General features: G+C 39.1%; 1 protein-coding gene across 1 annotated transcript in view; it reads right to left on the bottom strand.

Moving 5' to 3' along the window:
• The window catches only part of cacna1bb (calcium channel, voltage-dependent, N type, alpha 1B subunit, b), a 170,358-nt gene that overhangs the window by 24,916 nt on the left and 128,846 nt on the right, over positions 1–16,596 (bottom strand). The window contains exons 34-41 of the mRNA XM_077585553.1: positions 16,206–16,289; positions 13,216–13,332; positions 12,472–12,537; positions 10,362–10,453; positions 10,110–10,260; positions 9,899–10,026; positions 7,350–7,446; positions 24–129 (exon numbers count right to left, since the gene is read on the bottom strand). Of these exons, the coding sequence (XP_077441679.1) occupies positions 24–129; positions 7,350–7,446; positions 9,899–10,026; positions 10,110–10,260; positions 10,362–10,453; positions 12,472–12,537; positions 13,216–13,332; positions 16,206–16,289 (841 nt within the window). The remainder of the gene's footprint in view (positions 1–23; positions 130–7,349; positions 7,447–9,898; positions 10,027–10,109; positions 10,261–10,361; positions 10,454–12,471; positions 12,538–13,215; positions 13,333–16,205; positions 16,290–16,596) is intronic.

Raw genomic sequence — 16,596 nt, 5'->3', positions numbered from 1 at the left:
ATGTTGAACTTCCAGTCTCTCACCAGATGCCAGCTTGATCTCTAGGGCTGTGCGAATCAGGGCCATTAGCGTGGAGGTGAAATGCACTGTGTTGTCATCTGCGATTGGCATGTTCATCCTTACCAAACGCTAACAGGCAGAAAAAAGAGAAGGCGGCTTTGTAAACCCGTAAAATTCACACGCAACTTCTTTTACAAGACTCTGAATATTAGCTTTATGCGTACAATTATTTGATATTTGAGCTGTAACCTATTAAAAGGACATTGTTCAATTGAACTGTGAAACTGTGAGATGTTTTAAAATTGGGTATGTTTTGACACAAAGAAGTACAATTTAAAGTCGAGAATCACAGAATATTTGACAAAAATATGCAACATGTTGACTACCTACTACTGTAGATAAACTGCTGTGCTATGATTCTCTCTTGCTAGCTATTGGACAACAGACTCTTATTGGTTCTGAGTATGTATAGCTACTGTATATTCTTGGAAAAGCAAAAAATCCGTAGTGGACATAAAAAGTCTACACACCCCTGATAAACGGCAAGGTTTTTGTGATGTAAAAAAATTTGACCAAGATAAATCATGGGGAAAAAATCCACCATTAACTCATTTGCTCCCCAAAAAAGTATAAAACATTCTATTTTAAATATTGTCATGGTCCCCAAAACATATTTATAGTTTATTTTTTTTATTTTATTTTTTTATTTTTATTTTTTATTTTTTTTATTCGAGAACATACAGAAGGCTTTGATGCAGCCTCTGACCCGAAGAGGTTATTTAAAGCGATGGTAGTTATTACAAAAAATGGAAAACAGGTGGCAGAAGTGTATAAGAGACCGACCAGGGCCATGTTGCGAAAAAGCTCTTTTCCCCAGTGTTCTTAACAGATTTGTGAATAATGATGAAACTTAGCTATATTTTAATGCTAATTGCTGCAAAACGGAAACAGATACAGATATACTTTTTCTTTCCTAATGAAAGAAGAGACTCTAATGTTTCTTTCGTAGGTTCCATGTTTTCATAGTTAATTTGACCTATACAACTCAATTGATTTGTTTTTTTGTTTTTGTTTTTAAACTACGTTTGTGCGCACTTATAACTGGATATGTGGCTTCAGAATTCTAATTGTAACTGTTGTTAAATAAAAGTCAGTACACACCTGCCACCATTTAAAGTTCAGCTGTTCTAGTGTGCACACAGCATGCAACAGTGTGTAGACTTTTATATCCACTGTATCGGCAATGCCTGACGATAAAAAAAGTGACAGTTAAGAAACTGTCTCTTGTCCAAGATAAAACAATTTAAACTGTTGGAATGCTAGGAAGAATTCTCATTCAATCTGTCCTAAATGCTTTTCTGTTGTTGGGAGTTGCAAACTTTTTCATAAAGCACAATTATTAGGTGAATTAAAAAAAATTATATTCCCAGGCTCTATCACTTTTAACTGATTTTTCAACACATTTTTGGTTCGCTTATTATGTCGTATGTAAGTTGTACAGTCAAATACCATTCTGAAATATTCTACACAGCCATTATTGGTTTTAATGACCAGTGATCCATGACTTCAGTCTGTGCTGCATTGTATAAATTGGTCATGCAGAATTCACATAGTACAGACATTCACACTGAGGCAAGGCATAGTGCTGCATGCACATCTGTATATATTTGAAGCATCAGAAACCGTGCAAAAAGACAATGAGAGAGATGAAGTGAAGAAAAAGGAGGTGATAAATAATGAGGAAAGTATTGTGTATGTATGGACATTATTGCACCTGTTTTTGAGAAGCACATAGCAGTAGAGTGCCAGCTGTGGATATGAGTGCCAGATAACAAAACAACACATCATGCAAATGGGCAGGAACACCCACTTATAAAAGAGAGATTCGAAAAGTACCAACAGTAAGCAACCCTGCATTTTGAGTCAAAACAAAAAACAAACGTTTTCTTCAAAGTTCTTATTCTTGAGTTCAGTTTTTTTAGTGCCCCAACAGCCTCACTGCTGCATTCTAGTTGTATTGGTACAGTATATGGATTATACTATGTAAAGAGAAAGTACAACTCCAAATGTAAAATAATAATAAGAAAAAGACAGGATGGTTAGCAGGGAGTGAAATTACTGTAGTGCAAGGTAATTAAAAAGTGTCATTTAAATGCAATGCAATTAAATTGAGAACTTCCTCTCAAATACCTTAAGTACCAGTAGCTGTTGTTTAATCACTGAACACTAGTAATTGACTTTGAGAGATTACTTTATAGAGAAAGAGTAAATCTATATCCATCTACTTTCTAAGTGAGCTGGAGCCTATCCCAGCTGAATTTGAGTAAGATGCAGAGTCCACCCTGGACTGATCAATAACCGTTCACAGTTACATTCATACGTATGGACGATGCAGAGTAGACAGTAAACCCCCCTCTATCGCGGGTCCCAGCTTCACGGTCATACTATTTCATGGATTTATTTATTTACTTATTTTGTACAGCTAAAAACTAATTAGTCTAACTGTATATTGGGTGCCCTGTAAATTCCACTTTTGATCACTAGATGGCGGCACATTTATTTAGTTTGTTGTTTTGAAAGAAGAATAACAAAAATGAAATCAACGTCATCCGCTTTTTAAGCCTACAGAAAGCGACAGCAGTAGGTTCATTTTATAATGTACTTCTTTGGGCATGATTATTGATGCATTTGAGACGATAAGTTTGTTAGTTTAGAACAGAGGTGGGCATCGAGGGCCGCAGTCCTGCAGGTTTTGCGCGTTGCCCTTCTCCAACACAGCTGATATATGATCAGCTCATCAGCAAGCTCTGCATAAGCCTGATAACGATCCTGTTGATTGGAATCAGCTTGTGTTGGAAGTGAGAAACCTACAAAACCTGCAGGACTCCGGCCCTCGAGGACCGAGATTGCCCACCTCTGGTTTAGAAGAACGGGTAGCCTATTGTTTACTGTCAATACAGAAGATTTGGTACACTGCAGATTCATATTTTTGTGTATCCATTGTCCTTGCCCTGTATGTTTAAATGTTTTTGTGTTATTTTAATAATATGTTTGAAGACCTTAAAAATATAAATGTTTTAAAAACGTCCCTATAGAGCAGGAATGGGCAACTGGCGGCCCTCGGGCCACCTGCAATCCACGAACACACTCTGAGTGGCCGCTTGATTAATTTTCCACTCCAAAAATGTTTATTTATTTTTTTAACAAACTCCAAAAATTCTTAAGAAAATGTTGATTAAATATTTGTTTTTCATGAAAAAAATCTCTGCAATTTATAAAAAAATTAATCATGGGAAATCCAGGAAAATCCCAAATCTGAAAAAATATTTTAAAGAAAAAAGAAACAAAAATCCACAAACATGCGAATCTAAAAATCAAAATGTGAATATGCAGGGGTCAGCAGTTGTTTTAAGTTGTAACATCACCAATCACCATTTGATGGCAGACATAGTTAGTTGCACTTAAACTAGGTCTTATGCTACGTTCAGACCAACAGTGGGGGAGGCGTTTCCGGCGGTGCAATTGCATAGTAGCCAGTGGACTTCACGCGTGGGGGGGTGTTGTAAGGGGCACTTTTGTGTGCCAGGCGGTGCGTTTGGCACATTTCCGGCGAGCATTTCGCTACTTTGCCCATTTCGCCGGCATTGGCCAAATTGAACTTTTGCCGTCATCGCTTCAGCGACAGTCAATCGGTGTCGAGATAGTCCACGTCACCAAATACACAGCAGACAAAACACAGAAAGCGGTTGCAATACACTACACCAATATATTGTTTGCAGATTAGAACGTGGAGGATAGCTTAATCGGCTCAGTTTGCAGGCACCCGGAGCTGTACGACACGGCCAGCTACGTGACCCGGGACCGGGCTAAAACGGAGATTGCTTGCAGGAAGAAAAGCGTGGAGGTTGGCTTATCTGGTGAGTTTGTATGTTTAATTGTCGATGTGCGAAGCAAGCTAGCAATGCTACAATAAAGTTAGCACCAACCAAAGCGTAAATCCCTCCTCTTTCTCCGTTGTGGCACGGCACGAAACAAATCCCATTGTAGAACCCTGCGAACAAACACACAGGCAGACCAGCGTGTCGTCGCGATATTTTCGGTTCGGTCTGAACGTAGCATTATACTGCCCTATTTTACAAGGTGAAGAGGCCAACTCATTTTTTGTGGATTTGGAATGATATGCTGGATTTTTGTGATTTTTTTTTTTAACAAAATGAGTTATTGCAATTAATGATGGTTTCTTGTTTAGCAGCTTTGCGCCATCCTCGAATGGTATTTTTCCTGGAGGAGAGCCCTTTGCACTGCAAAGAAATTGCGGTATGTAGTTATTTTGTTGTTTGCCTCAAACACTTTTTTGTTCGGTTGAGATAGTGGATATGCATATCCATGCAAAAGTGCATTAGCTAAAAAGGGAATATATAACGAGCACATATTTTGTGAGCATTTTTGTCATACATCAAGTTACGAATTGAGTGGTCTTATGTGGCCTCCCAGTAGCACTGTTGAACAATTCTGGCCTCCTCCAGCATTTAAGTTTCCTTTCCCTGCTATAGATTACTTGAATAGTTTTTCTTCAATATTACCTTATTGAGGGAAGGGTCCACAAATAAGCTCACTGATGGAGCGGGGTTACTGTATATGAAATGAATGTGTTTGGAATGTGGACTACCCGCACAAAACCCGCACAAGCAGAAAACACACAAACTCCACACAGGATGGCGAGAGTTTTCTTTTGGAACCAAAACCAAAACTGTGAGGTGGCATACTAGTCACCACTCCAACCACAGTTGTCCTTTTTGGATTGTTTCTGATCAAAGTTTCTTTGAGATTTTACTTTTTACTCCATATAAGAAACGTCTTGAGATCATCTATACAGAAATGATTTTTCAAACCGAACAGAGTTAAATGTCAACAAACCCTCACAAAGCATGACAATATTATGGGCCTGACGGGAAAACAAGCTCGACCAGCAGCCCAAAAGATTCTGAATGTGACACACTGACATAAAATTGGATGGTGTTTGACAGTTGGAATACCAGCAGTGACTGAACGAGGCAACGCACAGATGAGGGGGGAGGGATTCTACCTTATAGGCGATGCGGGGTGGGCATTTCTTTCCCAAACCTAGAGGAGGGGACATGTCTCGGAGCATCTCGTACATATCACGGTAAGTCATGCGTCCGCTTTCCGCAGAGAGGATAGGAGGAGGCGGCCATGGAGGAAGGAATGGAGATTTCCCATGTGTGAGATGGTACAGGAGTGGGGAAAGTGTCATGGTCAACAAAACAAAACAAGAAACATGGCAAGGAGAGTGGGGAGGGGAAAGAGAAGGGGACACAGAAATCCTTGTTAATAAGATTTCCAGGATATCATGATACGGAATCCTTGTTGGATTGAAGGATTCGGGAATGGATCAGAGAAGGCTCTGGACAACTACCTGAATGGAGGGATCCAGTCAATGTTGCGCATTCAGAAGATAGAGTGCATTTTGTGGGAAATGAATACTCCAATGTATAAATAATTAAATGTGAGATGTTCTAAAAAATGTCTCCACAAACAGGGAAGCCTGCTTTACGTCATTGTGTCTCCATTTTGATTGGATGAATCATCCAGGAAAACATATTGGTGATAATGATGCAATCTGGGGGATTTTATCTCAAGTTTAAAGTTCAGGTCTGGCATGATTTCAGGCCCTATTTTCATAGACAGCCGTCCCGTGTGCTCGGCGTAAAAACGGGTGCATCTTCATTTTCGTGCCAGGGCAAGTCTAGTCTACCATGTTTGCGCCTCGCTGGGCGTTCCGGCGGACTTGCAAATCGGTAACAAAAAGCAGACTGCATTTCAGACTCGCAAAAAGCAGGTCTAAGTGGTGGTGCAGGTGATCTGAGGCAATTTTGGCGTGACGCAGTCAGAATATTTCGGCGCTTCACGATCGCATGTGGAGGATGTCATTGTATTTCATTCATTCATCATCCGCAAGGATGATCTTGCAGTTTACCAGTATAAACACAATTTGCGCACGCCAACCTCATACACAAACCTCAGCCAATCAATTTCTGCTTTTGCAATTTCAAGCACTGTGTACGCCTCTACCGCCCTGATTTTAAAGAGAATAAGGAAAGCCGCTTTGATTGGCCGGGAGTCGTCTGCGTTCCGTCATACAACGGCGCAAAACGGCCAATTCTATCTGAGCTAGTCAAGCAAAATGCCAAAAGAAAGAAAATTCCACACATGCGCCAAGGTTATTTTAGTTAACAAAAAATAACGCTTAACTAAAATTCCAAAAACATTTTCGTTAACAAAATAAAATAAAAACAAAAATGTTTTTAAAAAAACGAAAACTGAAACAAAATTTTTTCGTTTACAAAACCAACTAAAACTATAATTATAGCGAAAACAACCTTAATTTTAGTCTTTCGTTATAATTTTATTACATGAGCCTTTGGGGATGATTTTAAATGTGATTTTAAGTATATTTATTTCTATATTAACCAGAATAAAGGCGTTTGAAAGTGTGCCACACAGAATTGATGTCATCTAGCAACAGCCAATAGAAGGGTACCTTCAACTCAAAACCAAATAAAAATTAATTAAAATAAAAACTCCAAAACTATAATAACCCTGCCCTGCGCTAGACTTGCGCTGAGAACGAAAACAGGGTCCATTGTCTTTGTAGCATAAAATTCAATATAGCTTCTGTTATACTGAAATATTATTAGTTATTTTGTTTACAAATGAGTGTCAATAGCAATGGTTTTGCACTTCAGGGCTTCATTTATTTTAGACACTGTTCATGTGACCAAATGTTAACAATTGTCCAGATGCTCTCTGGAGTGTGTGTAATAAATTTGTAGCAAACATCTGGAGTGATTTAATTTCACACTGTGTATTGTGGCTGACCTTCCTGTGCATTTGCATTTTGCACAAGATTAAATTGCAGATCTCAAAGTCAATATGTTGCCTTTAAAACTCTCAGAAGCAAATGATAAATATCTTAAATGGCAGAATTGTGTTGGAGTATTCATTCAGCATGCCCTCTATCTCCTAATGCTAAAATACAGTAGCAGTAACCAAAGTGGAAACAAAGCGCACAAAGCTCATAAGTCTGCATTTGCATGAGTGTAAAAACACAAGAAATGTATTTTTAACATCATATTTGCTGCCTTTTACATGAGCCTGACTTGTGGCGTTGTTTCTTAGACTTGCCGTGGTTAGCTGCATGCTGGTTAGTAAGGGATCAATGCATATTTGTATGCATGTGTGCCCATGGCGTTCTCTGGCAACAGACATTCACAGTCCAAATCATTACAGTCCCTCTGAAAACAAAAGGACTGTGACTGAGTGCAAACCTTATAGGCCACCCTGTTTGGACACTTCTTCCCCAGGCCCAGGGGAGGTGAGATAAAACGCAACAATTTGTACATATCTTGATAGCATATCCTTCCACTGAAAAAGATAAGACATGATCAATGATGTTAGGTTAGAGGTCATCTCATGATGAAGAAAAATATGTACTTTATATACTTAACAACAGGTCCATTTGTTTGCCATTTTTCATGTGAATCCTTTTTTTGGGGGGGATTAAGTCAAGTTTAGTTGCATTTACAAGATCTCACAAAGGCTTATAAGTTTCTTATCTGCAACGTGACTGCCATGGGAAACTTTTTGGCAGTTTAAAAATCTTGCCAGGTATCCACAGCAAAAACATGTCACGTTTGCCTATCCCATCTCCCGCAAGATCATCCCATTTTGACCAAAGTGGCCTGAAATACTGAAATGCAAATCAATGGCCTCCAGGAATATACAGCAGATATAAAAAAGTTAAACACCCTTGTTCAAATGCCAGGTTTTTGTGATTACAAATAAAAATGAGACCAGAATAAATCATTTCTAAACAGTTTTCAACAACAATTTGAACTGCAACCTGCACAACTCCATTCAAAAACATCTTTAATCTTTTTAAGGGGGGGAGTAAAAATGAACTAAAATCTTATAACTGGAGTGTGGCTATGTTCAGAACTAACCAATTACATTTAAACACAAAAAGTTTAATGTGGGTCTGCACACACCTGCAATCATTTAACTCATTTGATCCCCAAAACGTATAAATATGTTCTATTTTAAATGTTTTAAGTGTCCCAAAGATGTATTTATATGTTTTTTAATGTTTTTTTTTCTTTATGCTAGAGCAGGGGTGCTCAAGTTCGGTCCTCGAGAGCCCCTATTCAGCCTGTTTTCCATGTTTCCCTCCTGCAGCACAGCTTTAATCTAATGATCAGCTATTCAGCAAGTTTTGCAGAAGCCTGATAACATTCCTGATCATGAATTAGGTGTGTTAGTGAAGAGACACATGGAAAACAAGCTGGATAGGGGCTCTCAAGGACCGAATTTGAGCACCCCTGTGCTAGAGCATACAGAAGGCTTTGATGCAGCCTCTCAACTGCACAAAACGGTTGAAGCAATGGCAGTTATTACAAAAACAGCCAGCAAGTAGCAACAGAGTAAAATATATCAACCAGGGCCAATTTGGAAAAAGCTGATTTAGCCACAGTTCAAAGCAGATTAGTGAATAATGATGACTCTTAGCTATATTCTAATGCTAATTGCTGCAAAACGGAAACACGGCACAGAAATATACTTTTTTTCCTGATGAAAGAAGATAATCTAATCTTTCTTTTGTTAGCTTCCATGTTTTTATAGCAATCGAACAGGATATTCTGTGGGCCTGGCAAAATCAGTCAAAACTCAGTAAAACAGCCAGTAGCGAAGGGGATTGCTTCAGTGAAAATGGCTAGGAGTGAATGAATTAAAGTGCCTCTGATGAACCCCTAATACATTTCAGATCTTCTAGTAGGCTTTTCTTGACATTTGTTTTCTTTCTAGCAGACGCCTCTAGGGTGTGTGCTAATGGTTTATGGTTTTCGACTCGAACTAATTAAAAACAGCCTCAAAGCATGATGCTGCAAAGGGTATGGTGTTCTTTTGGTGACGAGCAGTGTTGTGTTTGGGTCAAGCAAACCAACAGTAGAGGGTGTGCACACATATGCAAATATTATTCATAGAGGTTACTTTAATGTTGGAAAAGTTTTTTAAATCATTGAAAACTGTCATTTGAACAGGGGTGTGGAGAGTTTTTGTATCCATGGTAGTTTAAAGCTTCAGGACATTTTTACAAACCTGTTGAAAATTTTACCATGAGTGTTTTACACCCATTTATTCCATGCAGGTGCGGGAAAAAAAACAATCAACGCCTTTGGGACAGAGTGCACACTTGATGTGTAAATATTATAAATCAAAACACTTGCTTGATTTGAGCGCAATTTACATGTTGCTAAAACACAAAATAAGGTCTCACTGACAGCACATAATTTACAGTTACTAAATTAAATAAGAATTTTAAAAGAATCTCTCTTCCATAATGTCTGTCAGAATATGGCAGTTTTATAACTCCCAAACAAGGCTCAGTAAATCCATAGAAGAAATCTACTGAGCCTTAGGTAGGACGAGTCCTCAATCTATCTACTAAAATATGTCAATTAATCAGGGTGAGTGTGGCAGAGAGCAAAAACTTGTATTGTCCCACTAGTGGGAAAGTGTCTTCCCTTCACGCTACCATGAATCCGTGACTGAGTAACATCTTTAGAGGCACTTGGTTTAGCAGGAAGGAGGGCGACGTTTGCTGGATTTACATGCATCAGGCGCGCCGGCTGAGGGCTTGTCAGCCTTCTCAGTTGGCACAGGGCTCAGGCTGCCATTCACCCCGCTGCTGATTCTAAGATGGGATTTTTTTTCCACACTAAATGGCATAGAATCATTCAGCTGGAACACTGAGATTCTCAGCAAAATGCTCCCTTGAAGCGCAGCTCTACAACGGAGATCAAGTGAAGGCAGCACCTACCATGCAGCAGGGTCATACTCTGCCCATACGCGGATGAACTCATCCAGGTGATGAGGACCCAAGATGGAGGCATCCCTGGTCAGATACTCAAAGTTGTCCATGATGACGGCAACAAATAAGTTTAGCATCTAGTGAAGGGATATCAAATGTGTGGAAGCAATCAAAAAAAGGTCATGAGTTAATGTGTTTAACATTACACAAGAGTACTGACCAAGAAGGAGCAGAGAAAAATGAAGGAGACAAAGTAAAAGTAGGCAAAGTCGCTTCCACAGTCTTTCCCTGCAGTTCCTGAGAGTTTGTCACATGACCGATTACTGAGACATGAAAGCATAATTTCATGCCATGCTTCACCAGTGGCACTCCTGCAAAATGCATAACAAATACAATGCAAAGACACACACTGTGAACCCTGTGCAACATTTATGATTGTGTCAGCATGTTTGGAGTATGAGCGTGTGCTCACCTGAAGAGAAGCGTTAAAGCCTGGAAAAAGGTCTGGAAGTTGTTGTGGTGATTTATTGCGGTTTCCTCATTCAGCTCGATGTTTCCAAACACCTGTAACAGGAGGGAATCATCTTAACTCATTCAAACCCAAAAACGGGTACATTCGTTTTTTAATACTTTGCCCTTCACTCCCCAAAACATATTTATTACGTGCCTTATGTTTTTTTTTTTATGCAAGAGCACACAGAAGGCATTAATGCAGCTTCTGACATGAAGATGTGGCCTAAAGCAATGGTAGTTAGTTATTACAAAAACGGCCAGCAGGTGGCAGCAGAGTATAAGAGATTAGCCAGGGCCATGTTAATAAGCTGTTTTTCCCAGTGTTTTCTAATGTTTCTTTTGGTTGGTTCCATGTTTTCATAGCAATAGAACACAATATTCTGTGGGACTTTCAAAATCAGTCAAAATACAGTAAAACAGCCGGGAGCGAAGGGGGTTGCTTCAGTGGAAATGACTGGGAGTGAATGAGTTAAATGGGCAACACTGCTTTTAAAGTTGTTTTCTGAAGTTTTTAAAAATGTGGATCATCGTGGATCTATTCAGCAATGTAACTTTTAATACTGAAGGCCCTATTTTGTTGACCCTGTGTGCTTGACGTAAAAACGGGCACATCCGTGGCCTGGGAGGCCCTGGGGGGTTGTGCTTGCTTTGTCCTGGCCGGGGTCGATGGCTCCCCTCTTTGGTGGAGGTTTTCATGATCCACCACACCAGCATCTATCAAAACACAATCTGCTTCGTCCTCTGGTCGTTGAAGCGGTGGAGGCTGATGTCTGTGGATCTCACTCTGCTTCATCTATCCTTCCTTTCCTCAGTCTTTCCTTTGGTCTCTTGAGGGCTCCCTAATTTGTTGGAATTTAGATGTTTCTGGGGTTGGTGAAAGATTCTGGTTGGTAACCCAGTGAGTAGTAGGTGATGTCTGGTCGGTGCTGGATTTCACTTTCCTTTCTTTTCTTTGATCCTTCCTCGGGTCTCTGACAACCTTACGACTCTAGCTGGATTCTGAAATATTCGGTTTAGGTGAAGGGTATGGAATTTTTAATAGGTTTTAGGTGAATTAATGAGTACACACTCACACGCGCACACACATGCACACACACCCGCACAAAATCACGCACGTACAAAAAAAAAGAAAAAGAGAGAGAGAGCAATGATGATAAAATGTCGAATCAGTGAGATTACCGAATGAACAATACTGAGCTAAAATAAAAACGGGCACATCATCATTTTTGCGCAGTGGCAAGTTTAGTTTAGCGTTTGTGAATTTGATGGATGCACTATGCCTCTCTGCCGCACCCCCAGCGCATCTTGCAATTTGGTGACCAAAAGTAGACTTGATTTTAGACTCGCGGGTCTAAATGGCGGTGCAGGTGGTGGACATCTTGCAGTTAAACAGTGAGTCAATTTCGGCTTCTGCAATGTAAAGCATGTCTACGCTTCCACCACCCTGATTTTCATGGGAACAAGGGAGCCGCTTTTGATTGGCCGGGAGTCCGTTGCAATGCATCTCACAATGGCGCAAATACCCATATACACTCAATTCTATCTGTGCAAAGGAAAATACCAAAGGAAAGAAAACTCTAACCATGCACACAGTTAGATTGTGCTTTGCGCTAGACTTGCGCTCGGCACGAAAAAAGGGTTCTGAATCTTATTGACGACAACTTCATCTAAAATTAAAACAAGGCAAGAGTCCTTGAGTATTATAGCGCAAAGCAACACTGGCGTTTTTAATTGATTGTTTGAAGCACAATAAAGAAAAATGTTAAGGAGTCTGAACAGCTATGTGACACACACTGTAAGTGCAGCAAAAAACATTTTGTTTTAAATATGTATTGTACTGTTTCGGTTATGAAAAAGGTGTGAATATTTATCAACCTCATTATATCTATTTCCCTCTCAAAAGATTAAACATGTAGAATGAAGACTAAAAAAGTACAGATAGATCATAGCCTAGGTCACACGAATGAGGAAATGTGTTGATCTCAATGGTTTCTTATTGGAGGATAAAGAAAATGAAGAGGAACGTCCAAACCGACATGCATGTTGGCGTCTGGTATGCAACAACTCACCTGCATTCCGATGATGGCATAGATGAAGAAGAGCATTGCAATGAGCAGGCAAACATATGGCAGGGCCTACAAACACAAACAGATGGAACATCACACATCTACGCAGTACTACACATACAGAGTACAATTGAGTACAAGGTTCTGATTTTCTGTCTCCATTTTACAGTTATACCAATGCCAACACTTTTTGCAACACAAACAAATCTGACTGACTCTGCAAGTTATGAGAAGCAACCTCCTGTATCTACCAGTCTTGTTTTACAACCTCAAAAACATTCAACCTTACCTGTTTGGATTCTTTTAAATATCAATTTAGGAAGAGGCAAACATTTGCTGTAATTAAATAGCCACCTTTTAACACTGCAGTTACTGTCCATTTTCTTTCTGCATAAAAGCTCTCACCACTGACATTAAACCGGCTATAAATTCTCAGCTGGAGCCTGGCGTTTTGCATTTATCTTGACATGTCTTCAGGGATTTATAACGGAAAACCAACATCAAGTGAAAATCCATCTGCAGCCTTGTCAGAGCTAGTTTGTAACTTTTTGTAGTAAACAGAGTTTGCAGTGTGCCTCTACAACCTTTTTAGCCTCCTGTTTCTCTGATACTTGTGATGTTTATCTCAAATTAAATCAGAGAAGAGCTAATTTTCTTATCTTTAGGAATAAATACTCGCCTGCATTATCTGCATTTTGAACGTCTAGCTATAACTCCATACAATCTGCCTTGGGTTTGTTTGTTTACCTTGAAGGACTGCACGAACGTCCACAACAAAATGCGAATGGTGTAGCCCTGCCGTAACAGTTTGATGAGCCGGGCCGCTCGGAACAGCCTCAGGAAGCTCAGGTTAATCATCTTGTCCTGGAGGAGATGAATTGGAACAGGAAAACGTTCACAGAGAAACAACCTCAGGACAAAAGGGCTTTCCTTTCATTTGCAAAGTGTGCATTACCTTCAAGCTACTGAGAATAATATACAGCAAATCAACAAGAACATCTTTTTTTAAACCAGAAATTGGGAAGCCAGCAAATGACAAGACCGCATATACGCTACATACCAACAATGTATGTGTGAAATAAACATTGAAAAAAACATTGTGCATGGTAAATTTTCAAATAGCTGTGCAAAATATAAAAGCACAATGTTAATACTATTGCTATCTTAAAAATAGATGAAGTAGATGATCCAGGGTAATCATGGAAATAAATGACATACAACTTACATTTGTGCTTGAAAGTTTACACACCCTTGCGGTATGTAAACTTATGACCACAACTGTAAATGTACAAAAGCTAAACGTTGCTTAAAGATACAAAAATGCTATGAATTGTCACCAAAATGACATATACCCCTAGTGTATGTAAACCTTCAAGGAAAACTGTAATTCACCTCATTAGCATCATGATTGTTAAGATCATTGTAGGTGAGATTACTTTATTATTATTATTTTGTAAATACAATATAACCAGAGGTGGGTATTCCCTTAATACTGACGGAAGGTTCGTCAATGACCGACACACGTTTTGTTGGTGATTGATGGGACATTTTGAAAATTGACGGACTAACACAGTTTTTTGTAATCGTCAAAAAACGGGTCAGTACCAACTGACAGACTCCCGTTTCATATTTATTGGTTCAACTGTATGCCACACACGGCGGCATTTTCACCGTAGAGACAGAAAATAATGTGAAAACGCCGCAGGGAAATCCATGTTTTCAAGTTAGGTGAGCTTAGCGAGTGGCAACGTAAAATGGCCGCAATTGGTTTCACTTCTCACTATGGCAGCTTTAGCAGCCCAGGTTACTGTACGTCCATAACTTTGTCCACGTGGAAAAACATGGCGGATGAGCAAAAGCTGTTGTAAAGAGCAGTTTTTTGTAATTCCCAATTCTTTGTTTTCATTTAAATGTGTCTAGACTGTTTACCCCAAACTTTATCGTAGATCGTCTATTGAGAAAATAAATAAATACAACTGTGTTCTACTTCTATTGTGGTGAAATGTGGTTCATATGCCTTAGTTTGGGAGAATATAGACTATATAGTTTGGGAGAATATAGACTACAGCGGAGGTAACCAATACAGAAAATGAAAAGGCTGAAGTCCGCAAATAAACTTGGACGAGGAGGAGAACTCTGGAACTGCAAAATGTAAGAAAATCTCATTTTTAATACTTAATTTGAGCTGGTTGTGTAACTGAATAGTTTTTTTTATTTGAAAAATATTATTTCAAGACTCACCGGTAGATCACAATAAGTGATGGACCAGTGAAATTTACTGATGGTCCTAAAATATAGGCTCTAATTTAGCGATGATGGAAGTGTGGTTAAAATAATGACGGATTGACAATTACAATTTGGTTCTGCTTGAAACAATGTCGGATGGGTGTCCTGACCGTTGACGAATGACGGACCATCAAAATTCATTGACACGCCCACCTCTGATAGTAATAATCAATCAAACAACAGTTCAACATAACATTGTAGTACAAAACTCAACATCATCCACTAGTCAAAATTAGACTATAAACAAAACCAAAATTATTTTAGCAGTGTTCTTAAATATTAAAAGCTCCCTGATTACATTTATCACATTGGGATCCATCACACCGTCATCTCTCTTTAGTCTCAGCAATGTGTCACATTAAGAAAACTTGACTTTTTCAAGCAAGAAAAAACAAACCACTGGAAGGAAAAATGAAAGAATCAGCAGCCGACAAGGAAAGCCACTTACCGTCTGTGTCAGTTGTGACACGAGGGGCAGAGGGCACAGGCGCCAGGAAAGACATAGCAGATGATGGAGAAAGTGACAAGAGAAACAGAGAAAGGAACGTGAGAGAAAAGAGACAGAGCACAGACCAACAATCACATGATGAGGAAGGCACACAAAGATAGATCTGACACATAGAAAGCCACAATAACCTGCCTCAGTCCTCCATTCCATCAATTGGCCCATCACGAGCATCAGTTCTCAAGTAGCTGCTTGACTAGAGGATGCCATACAGTAGTAAATAAATGTTGGACACTTTTTATCATTAGGTGGTCGGGAAGGTCTAAGTTATAGAAAACCTGAACCATGTGCTATTTGATTCGTTCATACTCATGTAAAGAAATGCAAAGCTGAATTTTTTATCTTTTATTCACCATGTAAAAATTGCCTAAAAGGAAAAGTGTGTATTATAATTATATATAATTTTTTTTAAATATATAATAATTCATTCATTAAAAAAACACTATTAATTTCAATAGTATGCAAAAAAAATATGTTCAATCATATCATCGTATATTTTTTTCAATCTAATCTCTAATAGCCAATCGCCAATATTACATAGCCTGTTTACCTCCGCTTTGCTTTCGCTAGCTTCTCCCATTAGCCTCTCGTTAGCCGTTCCAGTTACAGCGAGTTCTTGCTAGCTTGCGCTTGTTAGCTGCTCACGCTAGCTCCTGCTTGCTCACTCCAAATAATAATTGCTAATAATTGGTGGTAGGCTTGTGATGTGTAGTCTCTCTGAGGCACTGAAGTTCGCTAGCTTCATAATCGTTGCATTCTATTAGTTCAGCACTCGATGGCACTAAATTCTACACACTATAACTTTTAGGATCAAGAACTCATTATTGATCACAAATGTACCTAGTTATCTACCACTTGTGAACAAACAGACACAGCACATAACGCTCATGTTGCCGTTGAGGGATTAGTGAACGTGAGGCAGAAGTCGATGACGTGTTGCTCTTACCTTAATCTCTGTCACCAGGATGTCTGTTATGCTTCCCAACACAGTCACAAAGTCAAAAACATTCCAGGCTGCTTTCAGGTAATTCTAAAACACAAACAAGTTCCGTTAAATCTAAAAATATAAAAATATATATATAATAATAAATATAAAAAATATCACATGGAATCTATCATCTGCAGAATCTAACCGCGAGCTCGCAACTGCAATCCTTATGATTCTGTTCTTGAAACATGCATTAGGTTCTGTTAGATTGTCATTAAAATAAAAATAGTCAACTTTTATATGCAGTGACTAGCAAATGCTATACAAAAGTAGAGTCTGGCGTCATAGATACGGTTCCTAGAGGGAGCGGCTGAGCGCAAGCTGCAACAAAACAGGTGGAGGTAACTGG

This window comes from Vanacampus margaritifer, chromosome 14 (genome assembly GCF_051991255.1).
Source record: "Vanacampus margaritifer isolate UIUO_Vmar chromosome 14, RoL_Vmar_1.0, whole genome shotgun sequence".
NCBI lineage: Eukaryota > Metazoa > Chordata > Actinopteri > Syngnathiformes > Syngnathidae > Vanacampus > Vanacampus margaritifer.
Note: the sequence above shows the minus strand (reverse complement) of the source record. Positions and strands in the feature narration are given on the sequence as shown.